Here is a 21556-nt window from a genome sequence, read left to right as displayed (position 1 = left end):
TTTGAGGACAGATTTTGAATTTCAACATCTTTGAGTCAGTCAAGTTTGGTTCATATCATGCTTCAGAACCTACCTTTTTTTTTCAGGTTCTTTGAAAAGCCAAAAGTAGATTAAAATTTCTGAAAATGAAGCATTTGATTATAGAATCCTAAAAATAATTTAAGCCATTGTATTGCCACAGGTACAAAACACATATATACACCTTGGATTATGACTTGCAATGATATTTAAGGAGTTAAAAAGACATCATATATCAGTGCCCAGAAACCTCACCACTGCCCCTTTCTTCTCAAGACCATTTCCTGGACATTTTATTACCAATCACTTCTTTGGAATTTCTAGATAAAATTGTCTTGAGGTTAAATCTCCTGCTCCATGTCACTATCTTTATTCAAGGGGAAAAAAAGAGATGTCAAAAGAAGATGAGGAAGAGTTGGGTATCTGAGGTCTTACATCCTGTACCTATTAGTGTCTATATTTACTTTCTCTTATTAAGAACCCCAAGTATTGAAGTAACAAGCTTTCCTGAGAACCACTTTTAGAAAATTTATAATAATAATAAATGACAACCACTGAAGTGCTTTTATATATATTCACTTAATTGTTAAGATATTTAATTAAGATATCTCTCAGATGGATACCATTATTACTGTCATTTTCTAGATGAGAAGATTTAGGTCCATAGAGGATAAATAACTTGTTGATGGTAATCTAACTGGTGTATTGTAGTGCCTATATTTGAACCCAGGTAGTGTGACTTCAGATCCCATATTCTTAGCTACTACCAGAATCTGGATTATTGTTTTAGATAAAGGTGACCAAGTGTCCCTGGTGACCAAAAATGTATCAGTTTTCAATCTGGAAATTTATTAATTGCTGCCAACTCTCCGTTGTACTAGTACTTTTCCCCTCTGTAATTGGCAAGTAATCTGATGGTCGTATTTTGAGACTCTCTGAATATATTTTTTCCCCTTTCACCCAGTGGATTTTAGCATTCATTGATGGTCCTTGCCTGAATCATTGCATATATTGGTGGTTGCGTTTTTATAATGTTTTGACAGAGATATATTAGACTTGAAGTAGTCATTTTAAGGTATCACTCTAAACAAGTGTTGGTGTCTTATTAGATAGTTCTCAAATTGTACTATATATGGTATAGTTTCTAATGTTACTATGTGCCCTCTTCTTCCTCCTCCATCAAAAAGCCAGCCTAAAATGTATTGTTTTAATAAACCTACAAATAAAATATTGAAGCCAGGAAATATAAGTTCTCTGGAGTTCCATATCGCCAGAAGTATCTGGTAGAGAAAATTGGAAAGAAGAAACCACAGTTACATTTTAACACAGAAAAAGTCTGTAGAGAATCATTTCTTTGGCGACGCTTTGACCAGCAGAGGGCAATCTATTACCAGCCCTAGTTAAACCTCTTTTGCTGTTAAAGGCTGAAGCATAAGCTGCCCGCCTTGCACTATTTTCCAGCTAGAAACTTAGAACAATTTAAAAATTTAGTTTTTTTAAGCTCTAACAAAATGATTCTTTATCTCAATAGCTGAAAAAAACTTTAAACGTGATAGAATAAAAATAATTGTATGGACAGTGGATTTCTGTCCTTAAGGTGAAAACCCATTGACACTCATCTGCCTTTAATAGGCTATGTCCTTTGGAGATTTCGTTTTGTTTTGTACTAGTGATTATCACAAGAGTCACCTTTGTAAACTCATTCACAACTACAATTATCCTAGCGGTAAAAAGAAAGTCAGACATTTTAGCATGCGAAAGTTCTTCTCATATCTTTAGTTTTTCTTAACTTTTTTTTTTAATCATAGCAATTCATGGACATAGTTTTTAATAGTCAAATAATACTAAAAGGCTTGTAATGAAAACGACATGTCATGTCTATCAACAAGTGTAATTTAAAGTGTATTTTACCTAATGAAGAAAGCATAGGAGAAGTCACCTTTATCCTCCACTGTAGTCACTTCTTCCTGTCAACTTAAACTACACAGATCCCCTCCTGTTAAGATACCACCTAACCAGGTGCCTCATCATGCAGCATATGCTTGTTATCTCTGACAACTCATGGTTCGTTAGTAAATCTTCGATAACCCTGCCACTCTCCACTCTGCAGTGGTTTGGAAAATAAATATCTCTCCCTCTCTCTTTCACACCCAGATACACACACACACACACACACACACACACACAGCTTTTAAGCAAAACAGAGGCATTGTCTTTTTTGTTAATGAAATTACTTACTATATTGTCACCTTTTTAGAAATTAATGGTACACATATTTTTAATTTAATTTTATGCATCATTTACCTATTGCTGCATGCCAAACCACCGCCAGACTTGGTGGCTTATGACAACAACCATTTGTTCATTCTCAATCCTGCAATTTGTTCTGGGGTCAGCCACGCAGTTCTACTGTCAGTCTCTCCTGGGGTCATTCATGCAGCTTCTTAGTTATCTGGCAGCTCAGCTGAGGCTGGATGGTCCATGATGGTCTCTCTCATGTCTGGAGCCTCAGCTGAGATGGTTGTGTGGGCTGAGTATCTCCATGTGATTTTTCATCCTGGGTTTATTTACACCGTGATGGTCTTGGGGTTCCAGGAGCACAAAACTGGAAGCTGCAAGGCCTCTTAAGGCCTTGCTTAGATGCCATACAATGTCCACCACGACTTATTGGTCAAAGCAAGTCACAATACCTGCTCAGATTCAAGAGGTGGGCAAAGACTCCACTTCTGGATGGGAAGAGCTGCAGAGAATTTACTTTTTTAAAATTTATTTATTTAATTTATTTATTTTTGGCTGCACTGGGTCTTCTTTGCTGTGCGTGGGCTTTCTCTAGTTGCAGCGAACGGGGGCTACTCTTCATTGCAGTGCGCAGGCTTCCCATTGCGGTGGCGTCTCGTTGCTCTCTTGTTGCGGAGCACCGTCTCTAGGCGCGCGGGCTCTAGAGCGCAGGCTCAGTAGTTGTGGCTCAGGGGCTTAGTTGCTCTGTGGCATGTGGGATCTTCCCAGACCAGGGCTCGAACCCGTATCCCCTGCATTGGCAGGCAGATTCTCAACCACTGCGCCCTCAGGGAAGTCCCGCTGCAGAGAATTTTAATGTACCACATTTTCTTTACTGTGCTTGCAACAGCAGAGTTCTAACTAGATTTTTATATTTTTTTCCTCAAAGTACAGTACATTGGCTCTTCCTTTGGGATTAATATAGTATGTGTACCTCAGAGTCCATTGCGTCTTGGATAACATCCAAAAAGAAAAGTTAAATTAACTTTGCAAAGGGATACCCACTGTGCCTCAGTTCAGTCTTGGAGCTGTCATTTTCTTTTGATTATTTCTTGTATTAAAAGGTGTACTGAAAGTATCAGGAATCCATGCTGTTTCCTTTGTACTTTTTATCCTCTGTAAATAGCCCTTTTCTATTTCCAGAACTAATCTAGCTTTTCAGTAAAACTAGAAGAAAAGTCTGTTTCTGCTTATCTGATCCTAAGAACTGGATAATTAATTGAGATCTCCAATACTAGAGCCTAAAAGGATACAGAGGGATGCTTAGTCTAGCTTGCCCCTTTAGTAGCTTTTTCCCCCACCATGCTAGGTTGTGCTTATTACTGGAGGTTTAGTTATTTGCAGGATCACAAATGCCAACTATCAGAGCATGAGACCCTCAGTTACTTATTTAGCTGACACCTCTCACTACTTGCCACATATATTTGGAACTCTATAATCAGTCCACACAAGAGCTGACCCTGTGTGTTCCAGTGTTTTTCAAGTCTCACTGGCCACAAAGGGGAACTGAATATGAACATGCATGCAAACCTCATCAGTTCCCTTTGCAACCAGCTGAAAGTTGTTTTTAATATAGCGGAAACTGTTTTTCTTTTGAGTACAAACGAAATTTCCACCCAAATAATGAAGCATTTCTGCTTCTGACAAATCAGGGAACACATAAGAGGACACTAAATTGCGAGAAAGGCAATTAAAAGAGAAAGTCAGAAAATGAAGAGATAAAACTGAACTGGGGAAGAGAAAGAGGTGCTGCTGAGTACAGGAAAGGAAAAAAATAGAGGGGGAAGTACTGGGGGTACTAGAAGATCTTGGTAGGTGATAGAACATGAGAAGAGGCAGGAAACATAGAAGGGAAATGTGTATAACAGGAAAGGGCCTGTAACAGTATTGCCAGCAGTGTTAAAGGAAGGCATTAAGATTTTTTAGTCCAGAAGTTTGCCATTGGATAAAATTTAAAAATATCACACATCAGAGGGATTACCATTCCCACCTCAGTTTATGCTATTGAGCCAGTTTTACAGTGAAGGTGCCTTGACCCCGCTTCAGGATGCAGTGCAGTAACCTGTTTGACCACTCTGATTATGCATAACAAAGCCAAGTATCAGTAAGAAAGCAAAGAAATGAGCACCTAACATAACAAATGTCACAAAACTCCCAGAATCCATCAACTTATTTTAGACAGAGTTTAAACAGTCTCTCTGGCAGTAAATATTAATGAATGCCTGTGATGTGCTGAGCAAGGGACATGGGACAAATCTGCTACAAAAGGAGATTCTGGGAAACTGCTTGGGGACCATTGACCATACAGCAAGCAGCCTCCTTCCTCTACCCCCCAGCCGCACACATCTGAATAGCCCTGAGGGCATGACTGTATGGGCACAACCTGATGGAGCAACAAGGTCACAGGTGGCCCCTGGTTGCCACTCATTATTAAGGTATTGAGTGTTCTGTAAAACCCAAAACTTCTGTTAAAGGGATCTAAAGAACATCTAATCCAAACTTTATTAAATGCTTGAAATGCTTTGCTGCCTTCCCAGCTTGCTGAGGATCCATACTATATTGAAATAGTTCTTCTACTAGCAAATAACTCACTGGCTTTCTATTCCATTTGAGATCTGCAATTGTTAGAAAAGCCTCTTCTACAGTCTGGTGAAACATGCTGCTTGCAACTCCCATCCTTCACTGGTCCTCTTTCTGCTTGCTCTCTGAGGCTACACACACCACACCACACACACACACACACACACACACACACACACACACATTTTTGCTCTAATGCCTTTCTTTTAGTCTTCTGCTTTAAGGCTAAGTAATCCCATTCTTTCAAACTGTCCCTCTCCTGGCATCCTCTCCTCTTCTACTTGCTCAAGTTTCAGAGTATGGTTCTGACAGCATGGGTCTGCTGCAGCTCCTGTCCTGGACGTTGCTGTTATTAGTGAAAGCTAAAGTTAAATTACCCTTTATGAGTGCTTTCCCCGCCTCATTTGGTCCAGGTCAGCTTCCACTGTGTATCTTCCTACTTCTGTTGTGTATCTTCAGCTTCTGACCATTCCATTTTATATATTTCCCCTGTCTTTCCTTTGACATTTGAGTATTTCAGTAAGTAACATACATTGAATGTTTCCTAATGGCCAAGAACATTTATTCACTCATTTAGTCTCCATAGAGTTAGGTGTTCCTATTATTTTTTGTTTTCTCAGTAGAGGAAAGAGAGCTTGTACAAGGTTACATAGTAAGTGGTGGAGCCAGAAATTGAACTCAGGCAGTCGTTGCAGCCGCTGCCCTATTAACCTCTCCATTATGCTGCCTCTCAGTTCATTATTTAATGTTTAATGTCAGTAGGCTAAGAAGACCTATTGGATGCAGCGCTACCATAATCCTCCCCATGGCTTTACCAGTGGGATGGTCATACTCTTGGTCCATTGGTTAAGACTATTCCCCTGGACTCTGTCTGGGTGGGCAATACCAACATCTTCCTAGTCTCCACCCCCCCTTTTTCTTCCAAGTTTCCCTCACTTACCTGCTAGTGAATGGCCAATTCTTTCTTTAAATATGTTGATACACTTAACAGGTCAGCTCCTGGTCTAGGAGACTTTCTATCCCTTTAAAATCGTTTGCATATCTGTAATACTTAGATGTTTGAATTTTGTAGGTTAAGTCTCAGAAAACATTTTTGTTTTCAGGGGACACCTCGTTTGCACTCCTATGTACTGTACTATTTCTGACTGAAATGCCAAGCTGTCTAATTGTAAGATAATTTCATCTGCAAATTCTTTAGCTTGGTCCTTGAGGGGTGTATATATTTCAGAAGGCCAGGGTTCATCTAGATTCATTGATTAGAAAACGTCTTCCTTTCCTTATGGTGTCTGGCAAAAGAAACCATAAGCAAAGTAAAGACAAGTCCCATACTGGTAGAAGTTATTTGCAACCCATATAAAGAACAAAAGATTAGTGTACATAATATATAAAGAATTATTTCAACAATTTGAAAAAAAAAGGAATAAAAACAACTCATTAAAGGGAAAAGGGGAAATGGTATAGATATGAATAGATGATTCACCCAAGAAGAAACATGAATGGGCAAAAAAGAAACATGAGGTGATGCTGCTCCATTTCACTGGCAGTCAGGGAGGCACAAATTAAAACCACAGGGAGATGCCATTTCACACCTCCCAGATTGGCAAAAGTTAGTAAATCTGATAAAACCAAGTATTGGTGAGGATGTGGGTAGAGGAACTCTTATCTTACTAGTGGTGGGATAGGTGTATAGATTGGTAAAATCACTTTGGAGAGCAATTTGTCACAACGGAAATAAACTGAAGATGTTTATATCCTTTACAACCAAGCATTTCTACTTCTAGGTGTCAGCCATAGAAAAATTCCACACATGCACACAGGAGACTTCACTTGAACGTGGTTTCTAATAGTGAAAAAGTGGAAACCACCTAAAGGCCCATTGTTAGGAGAAATGGAGAATTGAACTGTTGCTTACTCTCACAGTAAAACACTATGCATCTGTTAAAACGAATGAATCTATCAACACAAACATAATTTGAGTGAAAAAAGTTACAAAAGGATGTATTAGTGAGATACTATTTGTTAAATTTTAAAAACAAAAACTAATGCACATTGTTATTCATGCCACTTACGAATGTCATAATAGTATAAACATGTACATCAAAATGATGTACACTAACTTTAGGCAAGAGGCTACCTCCGGATGAGCTTTAGTATATCTTCTTGGCTTATGTATAGGTACAAGAGAACAGTTAAGCAAATAGGGCCAAAACATTAACATCTGCACAATTTGGGTGATGGGTGCTTAGCTGCCTGTTACGTTGTATTTTCACTTTTTTGTATGTTTGAAATACTTTATACCTAAAAAATGATTATATGTGGAATTACCAAACCAGAGTATAACTGTAACAGTTAACTGTTGCTCCTGGAATAACTTGCATGGCTTACTAACACTAAAAGAGATTCTATGCATCATCAATACCTGTATCCAAACCACAGTTAGAAACCTTTTCCAAAGCTCATCTTATGATGGTTCTTTATGCATTTCCTGGGCTAGAAGCAAAATTAATAAGGGTGAGATGCTCTAATTTGATTTCTTTTTTTTCTCCTTCTATTCAACCTGTATGCTTTTGTACTGCTTTATTGTCCATGTTTCAGGCAGAGCTTTCACAGAATGTACAAATGTGTGATAGCTAGAAAACTAGTTCTTTAAGATTTTGGTCTTTTGACATCACACAATTTTGATGAGTAATAAGCAGAATTTTTTGCCCTAAATACATATTAATACCCATTTATGTTTTTTTTTAAAAAACAAAAGACATCTCAGTAATTACCATTGTGCTTGGGCAGAATGAAATGAAAACGAAAAAGTGTCTTAGCAGAGACAATGCCTGTGGAATAAAAGTCTACCAACTTGCATCCCCTCATATGTAAAATACAGAAAATACTTCAATCACGATGCAATGAGGAGTAAATGATAATAATGCATTGCGAGCACCCAGCACAGTAAAAGGTACATAAATGTATTTTACTTTGCTTCCCATTCCGTTGCATGTAAACTTGAAGGGGGGAAATAAGAGGCAAAATAGAAGTTTACGACAAACCTAGCACTTCCATTTTAGCTCTGAGTCTATTGTTACCACCACGCAAGCAGTCCTCCACGTCTTAATTTGAAAACCAGACTGAACTGAGGCACTGTAGCAGCCACTTATAGGAATGTGTTCTCAACCAGGCCATGTAGCTACGAAAAAGGACACTGCATCATCCATCGTGAGAGTTTCTGTCTCATTCGAGTTGTCATAGTTCAGATTATATTCTGAGATTCAAATGCTTTCTTCTGATCAAAAATACAAGTTTCTTTGGAAGTTTATGGTGTCCGTCGGTGCCTGACATAAAAAACTCTCCAGTAAATGTCATATCTGTTGTGAATATTTTTCTCACTTTGTTGCTTTTGCTTTTATTTTTGTTTATGGTTTTTGACAAAAAAAATAGTCTACTTTTAAAAGTCAAATCTATGCATCTTTCCCTGTGGTTATTTCTATTTTATTATTAGGAAGTCTTTTCCCTTCCACGGATGGGTTAGTCACATATTTTTAAGTCTTTTAATGCATTCATTATTTACATTTAACTCTTTGATCCAGTTATAATTTTTTTTGGTGTGATACGAGGCAAGGCTATAAATTGGCTTTTATTTTAAATAAGCACAGAACTATTTATTAATTCATTTCTTCCTTCCCCTATGCTCTTTGTGATGTCTCCTCTATTTGCAGTGATTCTCTTTGAAGGAGGAAAGTGTATCAGAGCCACTCAGAAAACTTTTTTTTTTTTTTTTTTTTTTTTTTTTTTGCGGTACGCGGGCCTCTCACCGCTGTGGCCTCTCCCGTCGCGGAGCACAGGCTCGGCACGTGCAGGCTCAGCGGCCATGGCCCACGGGCCCAGCCGCTCCGCGGCATGCGGGATCCTCCCGGACCGGGGCACGAACCCGTGTCCCCTGCATCGGCAGGCGGACTCTCAAGCACTGCGCCACCAGGGAAGCCCTAAATGAATTTTTAAGAAGTTTTCTGGGGCTTCCCTGGTGGCGCAGTGCTTGAGAGTCCGCCTGCCGATGCAGGGGACACGGGTTCGTGCCCCGGTCCGGGAGGATCCCGCATGCCGCGGAGCGGCTGGGCCCGTGGGCCATGGCCGCTCAGCCTGCGTGTCTGGAGCCTGTTGCTCCGCGACGGGAGAGGCCACAACGGTGAGAGGCCCGCGTACCGCAAAAAAAAAAAAAAAAAAAAAAAAATTCATTTAACAGCAGAAACTAACACACCATTGTAAAGCAATTATACTCCAATAAAGATGTTAAAAAAAAATTCACTGAACCCCACTTTGCAAGCTTCTAGCACATCTTGACTAACAGAATCCTAGGTTGCCCTCTGATTTGTTCCTGCTCCTACCCTGTTGAGAGTGATTAATTTGTCATATAATCTTCTCATGTATCATTGAGGGTCTGCGTAGAGCTGTGCCTTCTGTTCCATTGATAAGTTTATCCTTGCATGTGCTCCACAGTGTTATCCTTAATGAAGGATAAGAATATATTTTAATATCTGGTAAAAATAAGTGTGCATTCATACTTCAAAAGGCTAAAAAATAATTAGCCTGTTAACATGTTTCTGCAAAATCCAGGCTGCCTGTTGAGAGAACTCTATTTCATGCTGTTTTTCTCTTATGGATAACTTTTCAGTAAGGCTTTGCTTCACAGAGCTGTAATTATATTAGTTCTACTTTCATATCAGCAGGACTGAAGAATCCATTTTAAAAAGAAGTTGAAAACAAAACCTTCTGTACTAGAACAGAATTTTCTTTTTCTATTGACCTGATCTTAGAAATTCAACTGCCATCAAACCCAGCTCTGCACAGAATACTTTTCCCAAACTAACAGCAAAACTCAGCATTTAGGTCTTACTCTCGCAACCAGGCAGTTAATTATGCCTTTGTTTGGTTTTGCATATGTGAGATGTTATTTAGAAACTTGTTCTCAAGATCTTTTGCAAGGTGAGGATATGTATATACTTCTGAACTTCCCTTTTCTGTATGCTTCTGGAACTAAATCTTGGCTTGGGGGAGGTAGGGACAGTGTTTCCTACTTGTGTACACCAGTGTTCAATAAGAAATAAAAGATTATATGAAATAAATAGCCTTAAATTTGGTAAGTTTAGCAAATTTTTCTAAAAATTTAGTAACATTCTCAGGATTCAGGTTACTCTAAGGTATGTTATTAGTGAAACTTCTGTCGGTAAAGAAAATCTGTTAGGAGCTTATCGATAGGTTGACTTTTAACAAAATTTATTTTATCACAAATAATTATAGCAAGAATTGACTCAGTGTACTTTTTTACTTTTTTAAGAATGCCATTGTGCAGGGCTTTATAGGGATCATCTCATTTAATATAAATAATGAGAAAGCTTCTAGAATTATGAGTGTATAGGTGTTTCTTTTAATGTTCCATAAAACTACTACTAGTAATAATAATAGATAATGTAATTTACGCATTCAAACTGTATGTTTACAATAGACACATGTAGGGATATAAAATGTTTACCAGTAATGTAAAAAAGATTTTAATTTTGAGAACATGAGAGAAAATCAATATTGTCATATTTTTAAATTACACAAATACTGAATTTCAGTTTGGTATTTGTTAACAATTGTCAGAGCAGAGTAATTAATATAAAATTTATTACTTTTTTCTGAGCCTCTGATTTTTCTGCAAATTTCTATTTTTATTCTCAAATGTTTCTTGTTTTTTAAATATAATTCTGCTTTGACCGATTGTTTGTTCAACCATTTGTGTACACTCACTGAAATACAACTAACTGAACACTAACTGTATACAATCCAAATCTCATTAAAATAAGTTCAGCCCTAATGAAATTCTTCATACTCTTTAATATTGATTTCCCAGTCAGTGGCCTACCTGAAGTTTGAAAAAGTATTCTGACTGTAAAAAAAAAAAAAATTCTCATACTCTGTGACAGAAACTTATGAATGGATCCTTGCAGTTTGTCATAACAGGCATTTACATATTAAGTCAACAGCATTCTGATTCTGTGTGTAATCAAAAAACTGTTATAAAGCAAAAACTAACACACCATTGTAAAGTAATAATACTCCAATAAAGATATTAAAAAATTAAAAAAGAACAATGCTGGCCAAACTTTTGAGAATGGTTGCCTTAATGACATCTCCTGATTACAATTGTATGACGTTTTCTGCAGCTATATCTAGATACATTGACTAGGAAAATAACCTACTTTTTCAGTTCTGTTAAGCACCCCTTCCCTCCCTCCTTCCCTTCTCATTCATCCATCCATTCATTCACTCGTTCATTCAGTTATTCAACAAATATGTATTGATCTTCTTTGTGCTAGACAATGCAACTATGCTCTGGGTAGTCAGTGATGAATGAGGGCCCTTTTGGAACCCTCTTACACTGTTGGTGGGAATGTAAATTGCGGCAGCCACTATGGAAAACAGTATGGAGGTTCCTTAAAAAACTAAAAATAGAGTTGCCATATGATCCAGCAATCCCACTCCTGGGCATATATCCAGAGAAAACTATAATTTAAAAAGATACATGCACCCTTATGTTCATAGCAGCACTATTCACAATAGCCAAGACATGGAAACAACCTAAATGTCCATCGACAGATGAATGGATAAAGAAGATGTGGTGTACACACACACACACACACAATGGAATACTACTCAGCCATAAAAAAGAATAAAACAATGGCATTTGCAGCAACATGGATGGACCTAGAGATTATCATACTAAGGGAAGTAAGTCAGAAATGGAAAGACAAATACCATATAATATCACTTGCATGTGGAATCTAAAATATGCCACAAATGAATTTATCTACGATACAGAAACAGACTGACAGATACAGAGAACAGACTTGCGGTTGCCAAGGGGGTTGCCCTTGGGATGAGGGAGGGCTGGATTGGGGGTTTGGGATTAGCAGATACAAACTAGTATATATAGAATAGATAAACAACAAGGTCCTACTTTATAGCACAGGGAACTACATTCAATATCCTGTGATAAACCATAATGGAAAAGAACATGAAAAAGAATATATATATATATGTATAACTGAATCACTTTGCTGTACAGCAGAAATTAACACAACATAGTAAATCAACTATACTTCAATAAGATAAATTTTTTTAAAAAGAATACGAATAAGGGCCCTTTCTCGTATAGCTTACTCTCTAGTTTTTTTTTTCTTTTTCTTTTTCTTTTTTTTGGGGGGGGTACGCGGGCCTCTCACTGCCGTGGCCTCTCCCGTTGCGGAGCACAGGCCCCGGATGCGCAGGCTCAGTGGCCATGGCTCACGGGCCCAGCTGCTCCGCGGCACATGGGATCCCCCCGGACCGGGGCACAAACCTGCGTCCCCCGCATCAGCAGGCGGACTCCCAACCACTGTGCCACCCGGGAAGCCCCTCTAGTTATTTTTGAACATACATGAAAATTTCAGAATTTGCTCCTTTTAATTCTAACCTACAGGTTTTCTTTATTGTTATGAAATATTTCAAACACTCAAATATATACCAAAAATTACATAACAAATACCCATGTATTACCACACAGGTTTAACAGACATTATTAATATTTTGCCATGTTTGCTTCAAATCTCTCCAGATGTAACCATTAACCTTAAGTTGGTATATATGTTTATGTATATTATGACGTATGTTTTATATTTTTATTGTATATGTATAGATCTATAAAGAATACGGTATTGTTTTATGTGGTTTTGTATTTTACATAAGTGATTTCATAGGGTACATACCCCTTTGCAGTTTTTGTTTTTTATTCAACATTTTTGCCAATTCTCCACGTTGATGCATGCAGATGAAGTTTTTTTCTCCATTCCTTTGCTGATGCATACTCATACTTAGGTTGTTTACATTTGTTTAGTATTGTAAGCAGTAGGTCACTGAGCATCTTTACACATGTTTGCTTGTATACATGTTTGAGTGGTTCTGTAAGATATATACCTAGTAGTGGACTTGCTGGATCATAGGGTGTACACATCTTCAATTTTGCTTTATCAAAGTGTATGGTCCAAGATGGCTGAATTGTTTATAAATCTGTTTTAAGTAAGGTGCAGTCTTAAGTACTGTCACTAGGCTATTGAATTTTAGCTCACCTATTGTACTAAGCAGTGATAGATAGTGGGTGATTTCATTTTTTATTAGAATTTTATTATTTCTGTTAATAGAGGTTTAGACATAAATGAATACAGTGGCAAATTATACAAGCTTTTTAAATGACAATGAACATATTTTCTGACATTTTAAGTCACTCCTCAAATCGGTTAACTTTTAAGCACACTTTAAATTAGTATTAGGTACTTGATTTTGAATAGCTACTTTAGTGACTTGAGAAAGTATAACATTTTCTTTAATTATTCTGTGGTTAAAACCATAAATTTCATTTAATTTTATAATCTATGTTAACAGTGTTAGCCTAAAAGATTTTATATACAGATTTAAAATCTAGTGATGAGTGTAAGCTTGCACTTAAAATATTTTGTAATTAAGCAAATGAAATATCACAAATAAGCAAAGAACTTTGGGAGGATCTAAGCTTTGTAAATGCTAGAGCTTTGTTTCATAATTTTTTGTTCTTCAAGGAATTAGGCTGTATTTTATCATTCTTTTTAATATGTTTACCGTAAGTGCTTTAAGAAGTAGACTGAATTTTAGCTGCAGCAAATGTATCATGCAGGGAGTATCCTGGTTTAAATTCTGAAGTGCTTTCACTCCTGCTCGCTTCCCCTTGAAACCGTCTAGAAAGAAGTTGGCACATTATTTTGCGAATGTTACTGGACATCAGGAAATACATGACTGGATCTAAACAGCTATTAAAAGATGAGAAAACCAGCATGATCTCATTGGTTTTGTGAACAATTTCCTTCCAATAGCAAGACGACATATTTAGCTGTGAAGAAATATAGACAAATCGGAAGCCATGATAGGGAACAAAACATACAGTAAAAATTATAAGCACAATAAAGGAATTCCGGGCTGTAGTGGCATATTTGCCAGAATTAGGAAATTTTGACCTCCTTTTAGAAATCCTCAATAGATTCTTGCCAATCTTAATATAGGAAAGGATTATTAGTAGGAAAATTAGCCAGAACATTACCACAAGAATGTAGTTAAAAATTGCTTCTCCTTTTGCATTATGCTTATCTCTATAATGGAAACACATTGTGGAATTATGACCTCCTTTCTTAAGGGTTAAAATAATCATAGTTAAAAATCCAGCAAGAGCAATTATCCATACTATACAGCAAACATAAATACTCTGTTTGGTTGTTATCGCCTTCCGTTGTTGTATAGACCGATTAATTTTTATGTAGCGATCCAAACTGATGAATCCAAGCAAAATAATGCTAATGTACATGTTCATATAAAATAGTGTTCCCACAACCTTGCAAAGAATCACACCTAGTGTCCACTTGTTTTGGTTAATGTGATACATTATTCGGAAAGGGAGGCAGAAGATAAGTAAGAGGTCTGCAATGGCTACATTGAGTAGGTAAATCTGAATGGAATTTCTTTTGCGGTGGATACCCAGAAATACATAGAGGGCAATTATGTTTCCAACGAGGCCCACGATGAAAATAACAGAGTAGAATGTTGTTAACACATCAGAGAGTAATTTTTCATCCATGGAACAGGCAGTAAAATTTGAGGCTTCTGAGAAGTTGTGTGGCCATTGGACGCTGTGATTAGTTATAAAGTGCACTCCCTGGGAGGAGCAAGGCCAGCTGCTGACTGAAGTTGTCGTCATTGTTACCATCTGACTTCTCGTTGTCTTCTGTAGGGATCAAAAAGTGAAGGTGCTAAATGACATGTTCTTTGACTGTAGCTTTTATGTCTTCAGATTTCTCCTACCAAATGCCAAACATTGAGTCACTTGTTATTTTAATAACAATTACTTTAGCTCAAAGCACAAATAGTAAATGATTTATTTTCAGACATTGTGAGAAGCTTTCCTTTTATCCTATTTTGGACCATTTGGATATCTACACAATATATGTAGCAGCCTTATGGTATCACAAAACAAGCAGCACATATAGTAGAATCTTGTGGATTGTCCTGCTCTAACCTTTGCTATGATAAGTGTTCAAGGTTTGTTTCGCTTATTATATTAAAATAAATATCTGAACTATGGAATCATCTTTTCTTAGGGAAGTTTTTATGGGAATAGAGATGGAGGTGAAATGACAGCTCATACTTTTCGAAGATGAGTGTCAGTTTCCCTAAAGGTAGTTACAGACATGAGTGAGCTGGGCCCACTGCTGGCCCCTGTCCAGCTTCCTGCCTTGACTCTTTCCCTCATAGATGGCATTCATTCATTTTGACACGTGTTGCCACACAGTATGTGACAGATAAACTGTGGCAGTCTCTCATTCCATGGTGGGAATAGGGGAAATGGTCCTAAATTTCTTCCTTTTCAACTTAACACCAAGTTGAGGGTATTAAAATCACTTGCCTACGGGGGCATGCAATTACCGTAACAGACCAGTAGAGCACAGCACTTGCCTCATTAAGCAGGCTCGTAACACTGCACAGGAGAGCAAAGTAGCCAAACAAAACCAAGTCAGGTGGTGACAGCTGCCAGTTAGGCACCTTGGAGAGTCTCCTTGACCTAGAAGCATAGAACATAGAGTGATAATGTAGATGGGAAAGAGGATGTGTAAACCAAGATTTTGGAAGGAAGTAACTGCAGCTGAAATATTCCGTGGGCTAGGTCATGTGAGACTGTAAAATAGTGTGTGAATTCCACTTGTTTGTGGCAGCAGAGAATGTTAGCAGTGCTATTTGTCACTGGCTCTTTGCTGGGCATTGGCTGCTGTGAAGAGCTCAGTCTGAGAGGCCATCAAAAAGAGGAGATGTGAGGAGAGGATTCCAGGGGGTCTTGTCACATTCCTTTCTTAGAGTGACTTCCCTATTTCTTTACAGAAGCTTCTTAGCAGGTGTCACAAAGACATTCAGGGCAAGGTTATCAAAATCAGACCTAACTAACTCTGTGACCTTCGGCCAACAACTTAATCTTTTCTAAGCCTTAGTTTTTTTGTTTGTAGAAATAGAAAAATGCATTCTACAAACAACAAAACTGGAACATAACAAGTGTTATGTTTACCCTGGAACATAACAAGTGTTCAATGACAGTTAGCTTTAAAAAAAAAACACCTTTTGATTAATTTTGTTTTAGTGAATATCTCACACTTGGCTAAGTACTGCTTGGAAAACGAAGGTGAAAATGACAGAGACCCTGCTCTTGGTAAATATTTTTTCAGGAGTGTGCATTTAAACTTTGAATGCTGTACAATGGATTTGAATTACCATAATTAATTTCCTGATTTGACCTTATACACAGAGAAAAGCATTTGGAAGAAGTTAGCCTTTCTTAAAACTACCTATAATTTGATCAAGAAGAAACCATTTTAGTAGAGTGTGAAATTCCTGTTTAAAATTTTGTCAAGGGGGGAAATTGAATCCTTGGTAGAGGAACTGACTGGTGAAGAGGAAGTTATGTAATCCCTGGTAAGAGCCTGTCGCCAGAGCTGAGGACAACGGAGGGAGGGAGGCAAGAGGACTGAGCCTGGTTTGTCATGTGTCTCAACTGCACGGAGACAGATTTCACAAAGTTTATAGAAACTTACACACGTGTTTCTGGTGATCTGAAATTCTAAAAATGAAAGGGCAATCCAGGAAGAATGGCAGGCTGCCAAAAATGGAGCTGATAATGCAATGGAGATTACCAGGAAGAGGAGAAGGGCCCCTGTAGAGGGATCTGTGTTGTGTGGTCACATAGGGAGCTGGCTGAGGCTCAGGTAGAAATATCTCATAGCCACTGATGAAAGTGAGCTGAGGCATGACAGGTGACACGATTTTGAGAGCTCAGACAGCTGAAATGACTTTAAAGGTCAGAGTTTTTGTTTTGTTTTTTTTTCCTTCTCCATTGCTATATTTTAAACTCCATTAGGGTTAGGAAACAAGTCTGTTTTGTTTGCCTCTGTGTACCACGTGTTTAGCACAATAAATGCTGTTGAATGAAAAAGGGAATTTAGTAGAAAAGTATGTAAAGTCCTACATGTGGATATTAAAATAAACTATTCAAGTACAGGAAGGGCTTTAGCTACATGAACAAAAACACAATTGCAATTGACTGCAGTTGCTGTGTCTGCAGTGTGACGTGGCTGCAGCAAAAACTAACCTGTCTTTGGTTGACTTCATACCTATGGAGTGTCTTAAACGAAGATTGTCACTACTTATCGGTACTGTCCTAAGCTGGTAGGGTTCCACCTAGAATACAGTGTTTCATCCTCAGCAGCACACTTAAAAAAGGCCACAGAGCCGGTGAGGGGGAAGAGCCCAAATCATGTCAGAGGAGCAAGTGGCAGGAAACAGGCACCTGGAGATGTGAACACTTTCAAGGCCATGGAGAAAAGGATTTCACCTCCTGATGTATGTCTTCCGAAAGCAGAAGAAGGACCAATGAGTAAAAATGCAGAGACAGATGTTGCCTGCTTTTAAGGAAATGCTTTTTTAGAATGAAACAATCTATCTGGGGAGGCAATAAGGTTTTACCACGGAAGATTTTTTGAGACTACCACAGTTGGATACTTTGTAGAAGAGACTCTCAGTGGCTCTCAATCCCGGCTGCATATTAGAATCCTCTTGAGGGCTTTTTAAAGATACCAGTGCCTGGCTCCATCCCCAGATCTTCTGATTTAATTGGTCTGGAATGGGCTTAATTGGTCTGGAATGGTTTCCTTTAAAAGCTCCTCAGGGGATTCTAATATGCAGTCAGAATTGAACGCTTGAGCTAGATGACTGAACCAGTAACTAATATTTATTTAGCATATGCTGTGTACCAGACAGTGTGTTAAGCACATTTATATTATTTCATTTACATAATCCTTATAATAACTTTGTGAGGTAGGTATTAATGAAAGATAAAGATGTTATGTTCGTTACCCATGACCACACAGCTCTTAAATGTCTGTACCCAAGTTGAGACTCAGATCCGTCTAGCTTTTAGAGCCCATGATCCTTTTCACCAAACCTTACTCCTACTAATCACATATGATCAGCATTTTCTTTATTAACGATGAGTTCTGTCAGCGGCATTTTGACATGATTCCTTTAGCATTATCCACATTAGCGATTTTAAGAAAAGATTGTCATCTAGTTTTACCTCTTTGGAAAAGGTACTAACCTTTTTATTTGCTATGTCCATTAGAGTAAGTAAGTAAGTCCAGAGTTTACAGAATCACAAATCATTCATCAGAATGTGCAGCGTATCCCCCAGAGCATATCTTTTCAAACTTATTTCTAGGCCTGATTGTCATAATCAAGATGTTTCTAGAAAGCCATTAGTGCAAAGCACGTAGCCTGAAACCATTTGCCTCAGTTCTAATCTGCAAATAAAATAAATAAATAATAGTTGTACAAGATCACCAATAAACCTTCTGGTTTTGCTTTATTTTCAAGCTCAGAGAGAGTAATGTATTTGTTTAAATAGTAGTAGTAGCTGTCATTTAGAACCCTGTATTGAATGGCTAGTGTTCAGTCATTTATTAACAAATTAACAGATTAGACTCTGTTTGGAACTTAATGGCTGATTTCTGCCTCCTTTACCATGTGTCAATCACTCGCTGTTCCTAAGGCCATTTACTGTTTTAAAAACTACTTACTTGATTTGTTAAGAATGGCCAGTGAAGATAAGAAACAAACCACTGCATTCACATAGGGACCAGTTTCCCAGTGGACATTAGTTGTGACTGGTGTGAAGTGGTCACGGTGGTTTTCTGATAGTAGATGGTTAATGGTTTTTAATGTTGTTACTTGACAAATCCTGAAGTTCGCGACCCTGGATTAGTGCTGCATTGTACCCACCAGCACCACCCTCCCCTTGCCTGTAATTTTTCAGCTGGCTCCTACAGGAGCTTCTGTATTAGAGGGCAGGACCCGACAGATTCCACTGTGGCCTCCAATGAGCAAAAGCTTTTTAAATGCAGTTTGGGTATGTTTGTGAAAGCATCACATTGCTATGTTAAAATACATACCTAGGTGGCAGTGGTAGCAGCCGTTTACATTTGTAGTTTGACTTGATAATCACTTGAATCATTCAGGCCATGCTTTAAAAATTGCACTAATTTCTGCATACAAAGTGAAAATTGAAAGCATGTTACTTTAGAAAGAATATTGTTAGTAGTACATTAGCTTTTGATACCAATTTAACTATGGCTAAAACATTTTTTAATTTTAGGTGGATTCACTAAAGGGTATTTTGCTTTTTCTTTTCTCTAATATTCACCATTATTAACTTCTGAACCATGAAACTTAAAATTTAATTGGTCTGGTAAATTACCATAAAATAGAAATCATATAATAAAGAAAATACTATTATTGAAAATAGGGAGTCAGCATAACTTAATAAAGTTAATAAGTTACAGATCACTTATAATACACTGGAAATAAAATTTGTTGCATATGAAAATAACTTTTAATTGATTCAAGGAGATCTGCAAGTCTTTGTGGCAGTATACAAAATACAGTATAAACAATGTGACAGTATTGATAGTATGAGCATAAATATCTCATGTCCTAAAGTACTTCAAGTAACTAAGAAGACAGCCTCATTTTAAGTCAAGTCGCAGCAGAGGTATCATTCAGTTTACTCAGGTTCTAGAAGCAAAGTGTTGCTAGTCACCATGAAGCAGGTTTCATTTATATTACTCAGATAATCAGAATGTAACTTAAAAAATGGATCATTTATGCAATTGAATCAAGGCATACTCACAATTCAGGCTCTCTTGAAGTAAAAGGAGCTGAACCCTAAGATTCCTAGACACAGAGACTCGTCTTGGTGTGTCAGCTGGGTTCCTCCATCCGGTTGTGGTGCAATTGGTTGGGGTTGTCTTTTTATTTTTTATATTTGCATGTGGTGGTAGGTGTGTTTTTTCTCTTTTCTTTCTTTTTTCAATATGACAACCCTTAGACTCCTTGTGAAAATATTTTTAAAAACCCTACCACTATGCAACAACTTTAAGCTTAATCAACACTTAACTTTAAGAAATTATTTATATCTTTTCTATGAATACCTTCCACTTTGACAATTGTGAAAAGTTTTCCCTCCTCCCCCCGCATAAAGTTTATAAATTCTAAGCAGAAATATGCATTTTCTGTTTTTCCTAACTAATGATACATAATATGCTATATGTACTTTTAAAGCACAAGCATTTAATTTCTCTTTCTTTCTGGATTCATTTTAGAAACTAACAATCACATAAAGTGGCATTCCTGTGTCAACAAAAAATTGGTATTTTCCACTGGCACTTGCCATCCACCTCTACAAGGATTAAATCATGTGCTGCTGCAGCTGTTGACTTTCAACACGCCCTGAAAGGAGTTCAGGGTGGAGAGCTGAAATGAGGCCCTCTGTGCTCTGGGAAAAACTGGCTGAACAGGGCTTCAGATAGTTAGATATTTTCAGGAGACAATTGTATGAGCCCAATTCTTGTATCTCCTCATATCTAGAAAAGCACTAAAATCCTTCATGGTGACGACTGCTTGTGACTAGCAGTAACGTGCAGGAGACTAGCAGAAACCTTCTGTAAAAAATATGTGCTTGACTGCACGTATTCCCCCTTCACCAAACTCACTGACCTGCCCCCCGTCTCTTTGGAGCAGTTTCTCAGAGCTATCTGGGATGCTGTCTCCCAGGCTGCAGTCCTCATTTTGCCCCAAATAAAATGTAACTCGCAACTCTCACGTTGTGCATTTTTTTTAAGTCGACACCTGCATTGCATTATAGTAACATGAGTAATGAATTATTTAATTTTTAAAAGGTTTACTTGATCTGTGTGTTATTTTAGTATATTTTCATGTATTCCCTTAAGACCTTGGATTTATTTTCTAAAACAATCTTATAATTTTAGAATTAAATGAAATTTGTGATAGTATTCTCTCCTTTTTAGCACCATGATGAACTCTCCCTAGTAAATTAAAATATCTCCTATATTTTAAAGAAAATAATGAAGTAATTCTGCAGGGGGATTTTTTGGTCCTAGTGTAATATTTAACCACTATCTGTCCATCTATGTAACTGTTGGCCCTGCAGTTTAATGTCATTTCTTCTTTTTTGTTGTCATCTGAAATGAAGAAAAGTTAGTTATTATCCTCCCCATAATTGTTACCCTGTAGCTTTGTTTACTTTACACTAAATAATATTTAACTCATTGGGCTTTATCTAACATTCTAATTATTTCTGGGTACATACACTCTTCTAAACATCATATTCTCCAGAGCTTTTAGTTTGTTATAAATATGACACATGGGACAGAATATTTTTAAATTGCCAGAATAAAAATATTTTGTAGCTCTTACTTCACTCTAGAACTTCGAGAAGGAAGATGATTACTGTATTGGTCTAGGAGGAATTGTGTGTGTGTGTGTGTGTGTGTGTGTGTGTGTGTGTGTGTGTTAAAAATACATAGCATTAACTATCTTAACTATTTTAAAATGTACAGTTCAGTAGTGTTAAGTATATTTATATTGTGCAAGTATACTTATATTGTTATATTTATACTTTATAAAATATATTTATATCGTTCAGTAGTGTTAAGTAAATATACTTATTGTTGTGTTTATATATAGAAATTTTTCATCT

At 37.4% G+C, this 21556-nt stretch overlaps 2 protein-coding genes across 8 annotated transcripts in view; one reads left to right on the top strand and one right to left on the bottom strand.

Annotated features, from left to right (window-relative positions):
• The window catches only part of CASK (calcium/calmodulin dependent serine protein kinase), a 391985-nt gene that overhangs the window by 229166 nt on the left and 141263 nt on the right, over positions 1 to 21556 (top strand). The window lies entirely within an intron of this gene.
• GPR34 (G protein-coupled receptor 34) lies at positions 13097 to 14817 on the bottom strand. Its single transcript, XM_082610114.1, has one exon. It carries the CDS (start codon positions 14669 to 14671, stop codon positions 13547 to 13549), a length of 1125 nt encoding a protein of 374 aa, XP_082466240.1. The 5' UTR covers positions 14672 to 14817; the 3' UTR covers positions 13097 to 13546.

Source organism: Mesoplodon mirus, assembly GCF_964341445.2.
Source record: "Mesoplodon mirus genome assembly, chromosome: X".
NCBI lineage: Eukaryota > Metazoa > Chordata > Mammalia > Artiodactyla > Ziphiidae > Mesoplodon > Mesoplodon mirus.
The sequence above is the reverse complement of the archived record's forward strand: the minus strand, read 5'-3'. Positions and strand labels throughout refer to the sequence as shown.

What these genes read in the sequence shown, in the direction of transcription:
- GPR34 (XM_082610114.1), bottom strand. Translation starts at nt 14,671, where the DNA reads ATGGTAACAATGACGACAACTTCAGTCAGCAGCTGGCCTTGCTCCTCC.